This window comes from Saccopteryx leptura, chromosome 3 (assembly GCF_036850995.1).
Source record: "Saccopteryx leptura isolate mSacLep1 chromosome 3, mSacLep1_pri_phased_curated, whole genome shotgun sequence".
Taxonomy (NCBI): Eukaryota; Metazoa; Chordata; class Mammalia; order Chiroptera; family Emballonuridae; genus Saccopteryx; species Saccopteryx leptura.
Window position 1 is genome coordinate 173,863,313 of NC_089505.1, and position 13,966 is coordinate 173,877,278.

At 42.6% G+C, this 13,966-nt stretch overlaps 1 protein-coding gene across 1 annotated transcript in view; it reads right to left on the bottom strand.

Annotated features, from left to right (window-relative positions):
• Window positions 1-9,996: 9,996 nt before the first annotated feature.
• ST6GAL2 (ST6 beta-galactoside alpha-2,6-sialyltransferase 2) overlaps window positions 9,997-13,966 on the bottom strand; it is a 43,946-nt gene continuing 39,976 nt past the window's right edge. Inside the window, exon 5 of the mRNA XM_066372232.1 lies at window positions 9,997-10,253. Within this exon, the coding sequence (XP_066228329.1) occupies window positions 9,997-10,253 (257 nt within the window). The remainder of the gene's footprint in view (window positions 10,254-13,966) is intronic.

Sequence of the window (13,966 nt, forward strand, 5' to 3'; positions counted from 1 at the left end):
CGGGCCCACTGCTTGAACTCCTGGACTTCATGAATGACTGATGTGGCCTGGACTCAGAGACCCCCATCACCCTTGTTGAGCCCAGGGTAATACTGTAGGTAGCAGGTAAGTCCATCTCATTTCTTGTGGACATGAGGGCTACCTTCTCTGTTTTGCCATCACACTCTGGACTTCTAGTTCCCTCACAGATCTCGGTTATGGGAGTGGATGGGACCCCTTCTTTTCTCCTTCACATGCCACCCCTGACATGCAGTTAGGATGGGACCCCATACGGTAATATTGACTACTCCTACTACAGCCCAACTCCTAGGGCAAACACCTTAATACCATGTCTCTCGCCTCAATCTTGCCCCCATACAGGACTGCTGGCAGTCGAAACCACTGGGCCCACCCGTCTCCGGCTCACCAAAAGTTTGGGCCCTGCAGATCCTTCTGTTGCTCCTGTCCCTCCCACCGGGAACCTGCCACCAGAGTGAGCTGAAGCAGGGAGCAGTGCTGTTCAATGAGACCGGCCCAGTGGAAGAAAGCATCGGGGTCCTCCACCATCTGCAAAAGAAACTGCACAAGGACCTCTCCTTCTACAACCTGCTTAATTCCTGATGGCAGCCACCCATTCTCACCTGGACTGCCCCTATCCTAGGTCCTCCTCTAAGTATCAGCATATTACTCATATTTGCTCCTCTTTTCAAAAAATTCTTATAGGACTATATCTGCAAAGTTTCTCGAGTCACAGTCAACCAGATGTTCCTACACCCATATATATGACTCCCCTCAAAGCCACCACCTTCCGACCTCCCCTACCCACGATGCCTAACCAGCAGGAAGTAGCCAGATGAATAGCAGCACCCTATCTAACATAAAAGGTCAAATGTGAGGTCAGTTGGAAATGGGGGAAGGTCACGTAAGGAACTAGGTCTGGGAACTTTGGCTGGAACCGCCCACACTCATGTGCGCCAAAAGAAACTTCCTAGGAATCCTTTGGAAAAGAGCGACCATCTGTCAGCCAGTGACATTTCTCCATGTCATATTAACCTGACCACCCTACAGACGCTATAAATTACCCTCTCCCCCCCCCCCCCCCCCGCATGACTTCTCTGGCCCCTGTCTCCCGGACTAGAGAACATCATCGGGGAAGCACTCTGATTAAAGCTTCTGCTATTCCACACTTCATGGCTATGTCCTTCCTTCTTCCTTGGTGGGGAAAAGACCTTACATGACCCACTCACATCTGTAAATCTGAAGTTCTTCCATGACTCTCACATCTCTAACAAACTGAGCTACCTAGCCAGGGCAAGTCTCATTTGAAATTTTTTTCATGCACATTGTGCCCATTTGTGTACACCAGGGGTCCCCAAACTTTTTACACAGGGGGCCAGTTCACTGTCCCTCAGACTGTTGAAGGGCCGGACTATAAAAAAAAAACTATGAACAAATCCCTATGCACACTGCACATATCTTATTTTAAAGTAAAAAACAAAATGGGAACAAATACAATATTTAAAATAAAAGAACAAGTAGCCCTGGCCGGTTGGCTCAGCGGTAGAGCATCTGCCTGGCGTGCAGGGGGACCCGGGTTCGATTCCCGGCCAGGGCACATAGGAGAAGCACCCATTTGCTTCTTCACCCCCCTCCCCTTCCTTCCTCTCTGTCTCTCTCTTCCCCTCCTGCAGCCGAGGCTCCATTGGAGCAAAGATGGCCCGGGCACTGGGGATGGCTCCTTGGCCTCTGCCCCAGGCGCTGGAGTGGCTCTGGTCGCGGCAGAGCGACGCCCCGGAGGGGCAGAGCATCGCCCCCTGGTGGGCAGAGCGTCGCCCCTGGTGGGCGTGCCAGGTGGATTCCGGTTGGGCACATGCAGGAGTCTGTCTGACTGTCTCTCCCCATTTCCAGCTTCAGAAAAAAATAAAAATAAAAAAAATAAAAGAACAAGTAAATTTTAATCAACAAACTGACCAATATTTCAATGGGAACTATGCTCCTCTCACTGACCACCAATGAAAGAGGTGCCCCTTCTGGAAGTGCAGCGGGGGCCGGATAAATGGCCTCAGGGGGCCACATGTGGCCCGTGGGCCATAGTTTGGGGACCCCTGGTGTACACTGTAATCCCAGGCATGAGATAACAGTTGTGCTGCTATTGCATTTTTCTTTGATTATATCTTAAACTTACTGTTCCTACATATAGAAAGTATTTATTTTTGCATGTAATTTTCCCCTCATGTCACTAAATTCTATCATTTGTAATACTTTTTAAAAAAGTTTTTTTATTCAGCAACTGGAGGGGAGGCAGAGAGACAGACTCCCTCATGCGACCCAACCGGGATCCACCTGGCAAGCCCACTAGGGGGCGATGCTCTGCCAATCTGGGGCATTGCTCTGTTGCTCAGCAGCTGAGCTCTTCTTAGTGCCTGAGGCAGAGGCCATGGAGTCATCCTCAGCTCCCAGGGCCAACTTTCTCCAATCAAGCCATGGTTATAGGAGAGGAAGAGAAAGACAGAGAAAAAAGGGGAGGGGTGGAGAAGCAGATGGACACTTCTGTGTGCCCTGACTGGGAATCAGATCTGAGACATTCACATGCTGGGCTGATACTCTACCACTGAGCCAACTGGCCAGGGCCTGTAATGCTTTTAAAGGTGAATTATCAAGGGAAGTAAGCTATCGTGTAATGATCAAATTATGTTACTTTAGCTTTATATCATACAAGCAGAGGAGTAATTTAAGCTTGGGAAAAAACCATGAAGAAATGAGGTAATGGAAGCAGTGAGAGAAATTCTTTTAGTTAATGAAAGTCAACACGGTTAGGTGAGTCTCTTGGACTGGAGGGGTCAGGTGAAAATGTGTCAGAGGATATTTGGTTTTCCCACAAGCAGCCATGAGACGACTTGACTGTGTCTACTGTCTCTAGTAAGTCTAGCAACACTCAGAGTACAGAGCAGATGTGAAGGGACCCTCCCTGCTCTCAGACTGGAAGCCCCCCCCCCCCCCCAGGTGAACACTGCCAAGAAATGCTCTTCTCTTCTGCCATCTAGTATACATCTTGGGAATAGCACCTATTTGCTAAATCTGGGCTATTGATCATTTATTTAGCAAGGAGTCAATGAATCCCCCAACTCATCTTACATCATCTCTAGCTTAGGACATCTTATGACTTATATACCCATAGGGTGGGACCTAAATAGCATTTGACAAGACCCACATCTCTCAGGTGGAACCTCCCCCGAACTAATAGGACTCAGCTGATTTGATAGTACTCCTATTCTCTCAGGGTGGTAATCCTCCACACAACGACTAGGGTGCTTAGTTGACATATCAGGACACCCTACTTTCACAGGGAAAGACTTCTCTGAAAGGATTCTGAGCTCTAGCCACAGGACACCCGTTTTCTCATGTGTGACACATTTTACATTTATAGGACCACAGCTGATGTAATATGACTCTACCCTCTTAGGTGGGACCCCTATGGACATTCATAAGCTCCAATGCTGATATCAGCAGACCTACTACTTTCTCTGGCAGAAATCCCTCCCAACATTCACAGGACCCATGGCTGACATGAAAAGTTTCCTTATTCTCTCTCATTCTCCCAAGACCCAGAGCTAACCAGTTTTCTGCCCTTATGACCGTTTTAAGTATAAAAAAATATATACCAAAAGGTAGTTTATTATTTCATACATTTAATACTTAAATAAGAACAATAAAAGAGGTTCACAAAACTAGATTATAAGAGTTTAAAAATATTAATGAAAAGATATTAAATAATACCTGAAAAAAACAATAAAACTGTTACTCAAACAGAATGGCCCCTTTCCAGGTCCATAGTTTTTTTTACCATCTGCTTGAATCCAGTGAAGGCCTGCCTGGCTTCGGCCACTGGCATTACACCCCCTCACATGGCAAATATGAAAATTTGATTTTGCAGTAGATTGAGGTGATTTCACTATCTCTAGGCTTTCCTCTAATACAGGGGTTGGGAACCTATGGCTTGCGAGCCAGATGTGGCTCTTTTGATGGCTGCATCTGGCTCACAGACAAATCTTTAATAAAAAAAATAATGTTAAAAATATAAAACATTCTCACGTATTACAATCCATTCATTTCCTACCACTCATGTTCATGGTTGCGGGTGGCTGGAGCCAATCACAGTTGTCTTCCAGGAAAACACCAAATTTTTATTGGATAATGCATAATGTACACGGGTTGTTGTATAGCTCTCATGGAATTACATTTTAAAATATGTGGCGTTCATGGCTCTCTCAGCCAAAAAGTTTCCCGACCCCTGCTCTAATAACTTACTTATATTTTCTGACTTGAAGCCTTGTTGAACTGAGAAAGTCTCCCAAGGCAAGAAATTAATTATAATGCTAAGGTTAAGTCAACATTGGGATACATTAGCCTATGTATCCTTCTCTGCTTGATTTTTTCACTTCTATTCTCCTGTGTGTGGCGATTAATCCCTGGACAAAGCTCAGGTGTGTCGGTACTCATAGCTGGAAGGCATGTTGTTCATTCTTCAACAGACTTTGTGGGGCAGCTGTGTTAGGCTTGCGCATGGGTTTACCAGCTGCAAGCACTTTGCTTGATTAGTGCATGAGCACGTGGCAAAGGTACGTGCATATAGCCTATGTAAGGTTATGGGTGCTTCCCTTGGGTGGTGATTCTCCCAGATCGCTCCCCTGCCACCATGAGGTGTGGTTTCCCTTGCTCCCTTGTCCTTACTGTGAATAGCAGATTTTCCTTTGTTTATTAGCTCTTTCCCTTTTGTTGTTCATTTGCTCGCCTGTCTTTGTGAGCCTCCAGTAAATGGGTATGGCCCATTTATCACTTTCTGGCTCCACAGTTCCTCTACCGTCTGCCCAAATCCAATGTGAACCTGCCTGGCCTCAGACGCTGGCATTACAGACTTCTAATTAGATTTCAGCTTTGTGTCTTTTTTCCTAGAGATGGCTCATTATTTTGCCACTCACTCATCTTGTATGTACAACTTCTACACGAGACAGAAAATTCTGGACAAATGAAAATATTTTATTTACAAGAAAAAGTCTGTACACTGTGTATACATAAAAATATACAAAACCAAAATAGAAACTATCAAAACATTAAAATGTGTACAAACACTTAAAATGTGACTCCTGGAAAACCTCAAGCCTTACTTAGTTTGAAAGAGTACACATTTCATTTTAAAAATTATCATACAAAATATTTCTCAAAGTTGTTAAAAAAGTTCACTGGTTTCTACTGGAAAAACTTCATATGTGTTTTTATCTAGGATAAAACAGGATGTATAGTATTATAAATGTTTGTGTCTTAATGCTACCAATGCGGTTAATTTGGTTGAAACCTACCTAGTAAGAAGAGTCTTTCCTATAGAACCAATAAATGTTTCTTCCTCTAATCTTGTAGAAACCATGAGCTATAAACTTCTCATCAAATAGTGGAATAAAACTAGGCAGTCTTCAGGCAGTGGGTCTACCTTCATAGTGACTTTTAAATATGTCTGCTATACTTTTAAATGCAGCCAGGATATGAAAACCATGAGTGTGTGGGAAGACTAGATTTTTTTTTTAATAGAAGGACATAGAAAATTTCTTCCTTCTCTCAAACAATTGGTGTTTGCATAATTAAAATGTATTACAAAGGTTTCAGAAAGAAATTTTGATGAAAAAGACAATATAAAACCAACAATGTGCAAAGATATGGGTATATACAATCATGTAACTATATCTATATGCATACTTTTTATAACAAGAATATATCAATGTCTTTAATTCTTTAAATTCCACTAGGCCAAACTTGTAGAGGAATATGCTGGCATTTTTATTTTCTTACTAAAAGGCTTCATTCATTTAATAAAACCAGAATCAGCACTTACATTTTATCCTTAAAATGACAGGGAAATAACCTTTCATTTACCAATTGTGTAGGTAATGCCCCAGTAACAGAAACATGCAGAATATTTTCATAATGGAAATATCCAGAGAATAAAAAACAAATTTGAACTCAGGCACATTTTAGGTAAGCAATTCATTTCTAAATGTAGCTGCCTTTACCAGTTGTGTAACAACGGGGTAGAGTCCTAAGCCATCAGAAAGTGAGAAGGTAGATCAGACAGTATGACAGAGTAAGTTCAGAGACAAATTTGGCCTATATATTCAGTCATGTGTTTCTTGATAATTCTCCTGCCTCCTTGCCTTGTTTCTTTCCATCCCAAGCAGAAATGAGACCAGGTCACTTTGGCTACAAGCCTCAAACAAGCGCTTTGCCATGACCTCTAAGAAAGGCTGGAGCGAGAACTTGAATCATGTCATCTGTGCATACCATCACATACCATGACACATGGGATTGATTCTGCCTAATGTGGCTCAACAGGACCTAATCAATTCAATAGGTGGAACTGCTGCCACCCAAAAGGGTTAGCAACAACATAAGGTGTTAATATGTTCCATAATGACCTGGTTCATAAACATGTAACAGGGCAACCCCTTGGTATTGTCAAACAGTACTTTTATTTCCCAGCTTTGAAAATGCTCAAGACCATTTCAGCATTGCTTTGTCTAGATGGTATGGATACAGCAACACATGATTACCAGGGAGTCCCCATTGCTTGTCTGCCTGGGAGATCCAGGGCATAAGACACACAGGAGTGGCTGCTACTGAAGCTGGCTCCTTAAGCTCTGTGTTCAAACAGACAAGAAAAAGACCCAGTAATTGAAAGATGTGGCAAACCCCCTCATATGGTCCATGTTACGTCTATCCCTGATGTTGCATGATGCTTATGTACAATTTTTGATTGACTACCTCTTGGCCCTGTGCACAAAGTTCTTATGAAGGGCAGCCTTATAAGGACTTATAAGGGAGGGTCAGATACACAAGCCAGCACTGCCTTCCATGGGGACAGTGAGAACGCTACACCTGTTAAGTCTTACCCTCATATCAGGTGTGGGTAAGACTTTTTCACCAGTGAAAAAAGAGAGCTAGTTGTCAGAGAAAAGAGTTAGAAGCTAAATTGTCATTCTTGGCTAATGTTTGTTTCTTTGTGATTACGAAAACAAAAAAGATCAAGTTATGTTTTATCTTGAAATATACAGCATTGTGAACGTGTTTGTCCTGAAAGTGAGAAAAGGGACAAGTAAAGGCTCAGGCTGCACCACAAGGACTTTATCAGTGTCCGTTCACAGAAGAGGATGAAGGGTTATAGGCGGGGCAGAGCCTGGAAGAAATGCAGTGAGGTACTATTTATTATAGGCCACCATGCCTATGTTGACTGCAGTTCAGTCTAGGTAGCACATAAGGACCTAATGTCTGGCCAGATACTGCCACTTAAGATCAGTTTAGATAACCCTCAAAGCAGTCATCATGTTAACTCTAACTGCCTAATATTTTGAGAGGCTAAACAATTTAAACTTTTAAATAGAAGAATGCCCAGCCCATGCTATATGACTACGTGTACCACATTTTTGGAATTTAACAAATCCTGGTTCCCAAGTCTTTAAGACCATAATATATTCAAAAATTTTGATTAAATTTCCTCTATGCTTTTCAGTCTAATAACTTTAAAAAAAAATTTTTTTTATTATTTTCACTATATTTTTTTCTTTTCTTTTTTTAGATTTTATTTATTTATTTTAGAGATGGGAGGAGAGGAGAAAAGAGGAGAGGAGAAGAGAGAGAGAGAGAAAGAAAGGGGAGGAGCAGGAAGCATCAACTCCCATATGCGCCTTGACCAGGCAAGCCCGGGGTTTTGAACCAGTGATCTCAGCATTTCAAGTCGACACTTTATCCCACTGCGCCACCACAGGTCAGGCCTAATAACTTTTTTTTACCTTTGCCTTATTCTTTATTCAATACATAACCAGGCACTTTCAGAAGTAAAAGTTGCAAAGTTATATATAACTATTTCAGTGAGACTGGAAGCACTTTTTTTTTTTTTAAAAGTATATGCAATACAACATAATGCAATTTAAAAATCTTTAAGGTGTTTTCTGGAGCCTTTGAACTTAAATATATACACTGACCCCAAATAACTTTTCCTCTAATCAGTATCTTATGTCATCAAAGGGGGCTGTCCTGGGTCATAGGATGTGGTAAGGGAATCCACTAGGATGACTACAGAAGAAACTTCAATGCCATGGGCATTTGAAGGCAAAATTCAGAAGGTCCAGGGAGAAACAAGGACTGTAAGAGGGCTGCTCGCCTGAATCAGAGCCACCTCACCAGTGATTCTGGAATCATCCAGAATTACTGAGCTCATCACTCACTAAACATGGGGACAAAACTGAGCCCTTTCAGGAAATAAAAAAGAAAAGTGGCTTGGCAATGTCTGCTCAGACACAAGCTAATGTGTAGGACAAATCTATCCATCTCTTCCCAAAGATCTGGAAAGAGAGCTCTCAGAACTGGCTTCTAGGGACATGGCCATGCTGAAACTTCAATCACTCCTACTTCACTATCATAAGAAGCCATAGGAGATGTCTGTTATCCAACTGGATTTCTGCCAAGTAGACTAACCAAACAGCTGTCTGATTCTGTAAATCACTGTTGATCAAGAACGCAGTCCTTAGAGGGCTCCGGAAAAAAACAATATTGGAACAAAAACTTTTCCATAAACTCTTCTGACATTCACACACTCTTGATGGAGAACGTTTTTAATGAAGCTGTTATGGTCACTGCAAAGAACAATTACCCAGACCATTAAAATATGTTTTCGTCATATATTGAAATAGTACCATGTTTAATTAATGTGCTTCAAATTTTTCTGTTTCACTATGTTCATATAAAAAATATTTTTCAGTGTATCAGTGACAAAAGTTAAGATTAAATGAAACAAAAACTAAATATAACTAATGCAATGGGGTAATTTTCCCTCTTGCTACCTCTCCCTCTGAAGTAGATATGTGTTTTCCTTGCTAAAAGCCATGTTTTCACACAATTTAATTATATGGATTTGTTATGTTGATGACATAAAACGTATCTGTGAAAACAAGAATGGGATTCCTAAATGTCCACATGTAGAAGAATTAGTGTCCGGCTTCCAATAGTTGATAATTAACCAGCAAGAACTCCTTATAAAGAGATAGGTGTGCATCCCCAGAAGCTCAGGGTTACTGCTCTATCTTCCTTCTGGGCTGGAAGAAGCACTCTCCCAAAGATGTGTCATTGTCAGTGATTGTAACTCTGAAGGCTGTGGGGAGAACTGGCAGGTGAGAAGGTGCAAGGTGGGGAGCACTGGAGCCGGGAAAGGTCCTGCCCAGGGCCACCCTGCAGCCTCATGATTCTGTAGTACTTGCCAGTGATGTCCCTTTCCCGAGGTAATACGCCTAGTTAAGTAAGGAAATACTGTATCAAAACAAAGTGTCCCCTTTGTGGTGCTATTCTAGGGTTGGCTTGTTCTTGGAATGCTCCAGGGATGCTCTGGTTTTAGAATCATGTCCTGGGACACAGAGCAAACCACTCAGTGGGCAACAAGAAGCACAGATGGTGAATGTAGTGGTTTGGAAACAAGGGCACCTCATAGAATATCCTATGGATTTTTGCTGTTAAAATAAACACATCTGAGTGATAATTTAGACATTCATGATAAACTCTAGAATCTTTAATGATGAATGCCCGTACAAGTGACACACTACATGCTACAAATACTGTGCCACAATGTCAGTATTTCAAGTGTATAAACTACTTCTTACTATTGGATGTATTACTAGAACCAAACCTGATAAGCAATGGCCATGTCATAAGAAAAGCTTAACACTTTGTTACACATTTTCTTTCTTTTCAGCTATTCAGTTTTTTATTCATCTTTCTTGATTTTTTTGTTTCTTTTAATTCATTATATTCAAAGCAGTAATAAATACCCAGTGGCTTAGAAAGAGAACTCTTGTGGCCACCACTAAATTATAGTTTAAAGACTCAAGATTAAAATACCTAAAATATATCTTCAAGTATTCTTTTGTGACTTATAGCACAACAGTAGTACCTAATTGCACATTTATTCCCAAGAGCCCTTTTTCAAGAGCCGGGGGCAGGACAGCGAACAGCACGGAGCCCCGGCAGGACCACCTTCCCCTTGCGGTGCAGGTCCCCTTGGGCCCCCGTGTTCAGGCGCTGCACCAGGAGCTTCTCATAGAGCAGTGGGTGGTACGCCCCGAGCGTGCAGGCCGCATCGTAGTACAGCTCGTGATAGTGGCAGAGCTCTGTCTGCCGGATGGATGGGATGTATTCATATACATGCACCTCACTGCACAGGGACATCATGATGAGGATTCCTGAGTGGAAAAAAAAATTGGAACTCTAAGTGGAAGGGCAGCATTTGAAACAGTGGTGGAGGTAGTGATGGTGGTGGGGAGTGATGGTGGTGGGGAGTGATGGTGGTGGGGAGTGATGGTGGCAAAAAGCCCTTGCTCTGCACTCATTCTCTTTACAACTGCAGGGGTCCAGCTCCCGGTAAGTAGGTGCATGTGGTCCATGTGGTGTGGGGTTTATATGTACACATATGTAATACTAGCATATATGTACTTGTTCAGGTGATTACTGTGGGACCCAGAATAGCAAAGCTACTGAACTTAAGCTCTGCAAGCTAGTTAGTGCCAGATTTGCACCCCCCAAGTTAGAACATCATGTCACATTCTACGCTTGGGTTCCACCTGATTTGCAGTAGTTAGACCTGCTATCTTCCAAAGAAAGCCATGTTATGAAAAAAAACCTCATCATAAAATAATTGCTTGATTATAAATGAAATATAAAATAGCTGTTTGAATGAAAAGAAATGAAGTCACAGACACAGAGTTTAAGATTCATATTAACAAAATTATTTCTTTCACTGGAACTGTCAGCATTATAGTTGCTTTAATGTCTTTATTTTAATGTTTCAAATAGACAGCCACAAAACCTAATAATCACTGAGCAAGTCTAGTTTGTGATCTAGGCTAACGGACTTTCTTTTCCTAGCACCACCTTTAAATATTTCTTTTAAAATGTATATATCCCTTTAATTAAAGGGATATCCCTTGTTAAGGAAAAACAGTCACATAGTTCCTGTTATAAGCTATATTTGTCTGCAGAGGACAATCATATATATATATTTTTTGTATTTTTCTGAAGCTGGAAACGGGGAGAGACAGTCAGACAGACTCCCGCATGCGCCTGACCGGGATCCACCCGGCACGCCCACCAGGGGCGATGCTCTGTCCACCAGGGGGCGATGCTCTGCCCACCAGGAGGCGTCGCTCTGTCACGACCAGAGCCACTCTAGCGCCCGGGGCAGAGGTCAAGGAGCCATCCCCAGCGCCCGGGCCATCTTTTTTCCAATGGAGCCTTGGCTGCGGGAGGGGAAGAGAGAGACAGAGAGGAAGGAGAGGGGGAGGGGTGGAGAAGCAGATGGGAGCTTCTCCTGTGTGCCCTGGCTGGGATTCGAACCCGGGACTTCTGCACGCCAGGCCAACGCTCTACCACTGAGCCAACTGGCCAGGGCCCAATCATATTTCTAATCAACCCTGTTTGCATCATGAAAATCCCCACAACCAGAAAAAGGCCTGCAGAAGGAACACCAGGAGAGAAGAAACAAGGGTCTTTATTTTGCGTAGGAGAAACAGAAAGCTCGCCCAGGGGAGGAGAGGCCTGGACCTAAAAGAACGGCTCAGGAGACGATGGGTGGACAGGAGATGGAAGAAGGGGTCCTGCCTGAGGGGTGACCATAGTGTCCTGGTTGGAAGACTTTAAAAGATGTGACTTGAGAGCCATGATACAGTATTGTGGCTGAGAGTAAAACACATTCCTTTTTTAAAAAATTAAAAAAAAAATTAAATTGATTTTAGAAAGTGAGGAAGATGGAGAGAGGTAGAGACAGGATCATTGATTTATTCCTTTATGTGCCCTAACCAGGAATCGAACCAGCAACCTGTATGCTCAGGACAACACCCTAACCAACTGAGCTATCCAGCCAGGGTGTAAAACACATTTCTAATGAAGAGAAGATTATTCCATTCAAACTCTATGAAGTAAAGTTGTTCTCAAGAGCGATGCCAACACTCCCAGTTATGGATCAGCTCCTCTCAGTTCTATGTTTCCTGCTCCTCTTCCATGGCTGGCCTACTGCCTAGCTGTGGCTCCTTCCTTGTGCTAGTGAAAAGTGACAGTGAATCAGGTGGAGCCCAGAGAGAATCACCAAGGACAGCCCCTTCTTCCTTTGGTCTCAGAAGGGAGTGGGGACCAGCATCCCAGCACACAGCACTGACGATGAAGAAGTCCCTCCTTCTAGAAGTAATTACTGCTCTATGAACATTTTTTTTTTCTAATCCTTACAGAACCATCTATCAAGAATTGACACAGTGAAAGGGAAAGTTATGTGCCAAGGGAGAATGAAATTCTTTTATTCCCAGTTACTTTAACCTGCAACAAGCAAGTTGTGATGTGTTAGGGTCTCTCTCTCTGAGGGTCACTGGATCTGTGTCTGTGGAGGGAGAATGGCTTCAGGGTTTCCTAATCAGAGCTATGAACTCTTGTACATGGTCCTGCACTGGCTGCTGTCTTTCCTTTGGGCCTGGTGCTAGCTCTGCATAAGGAGGCCAAGGGTCCTAGACACTGGGCATCCTGCACATTATCCACTAGTGCATTATTAAAATTTGCCTGCAGATGTCAGTGAAGAGTCCTCAGGGGTGTCTGGCACACAGGCATCTTATAAACTAGCAGTGGAACTGTACCCAGAAAGCACAGGGTTCTGTTCCCCAGGTGTTTCTGTGAGCCAGTAGCACAGCTTCATCCATGGGAACTGAAGTCAATTGTATACGAGCTGTTATCTTTGCAACTCTGGTTTTTAAAGTGGATGGTTTTCAAAATTAATGTTATGCTTAAGAAATATGTTAGTTTGCTGTTCCTCCTCCTGAAGCAATTCTCAAACTTCAGCCTGAAAAGAATGACCCAGCAGCTTATTAAAATGCAGATTCTTGGGACTTGCTCCATTCCCAGAGATTTCCTGTTGGGGTCCAGGAAACTGAATTTTTCACAAGCACTCCTAAACCATCTGTAATAAAAACCCATTTAAGAAAATTCCAATCCATCGCAAGCAATACTTTTATAAATGCAATAACAATTAATTATTAGAGAAATAATCACATGATTGGGTGACAGTCTCTGTCAAATATCTATGAAAATTTCTTAATATTTTCAATTTCCATACTGATCTAGTTGTAGACCAATAACAACCATTCCTGGCCCACCGACCATGGGGAGAAAGTTGAGGGGAAACCAGGAGCAAGCTTCCAGAATCCTCTGCCATTATAGTCACACAGGATTTACTTAATTACTGCCGCCACACATGTGAAATGGTACAACCAGGAAAACTTCTTAAGAGATTCAGTATTTAAGGTTTTCACCAGGAACTGGTCATGTAGGCAGTCTCTGTCTGGCACAACCCCAAATCCCACACTCCCAGAAAGAAAAGAGGGGCTTGGTATAAGCCACATTGCTTGCATAAACAGTCTAGACATAGTGATCCACTCTTTTCTTATCAGTTATGGGAGTGGGAACCCTCCCCAAATCCAAGTTCCCAGATGCCAACCTTGTAAGCTGGCCTTCCTACGGACCAGCAGGCAGGCTTGCTATGGTTACTAATTTTTTTAAATTTAGAGTGTCATGCTACTTTGTAATCATTTTCCCAGTGCCAGATTGCCATGGGGAATTCACATCTGGTTATGCTAAAAGTGTTATTACAATATTTTCATTTCCTCTTATGACTGCTCAGAATTACCCAAAAGGCAAGTAGAATAAAAATCATTTAATACTATGCTATTCGGTGAAGTTTTTTTTTTTTAAATCACTTTAGGAAACTTTATGTTAAATAATTTTGTTTACTGATTATCAGAAAGAAACTTCTTCTTCTTCTTTTTTTAATTGATAATCTCTGCCCCACACCGAATTCTTCTTCTGCTTGATGGCGCCAACTCAGAGAAACTAGCAAGTCCTCGGTTTCCGGTGTTTCGTG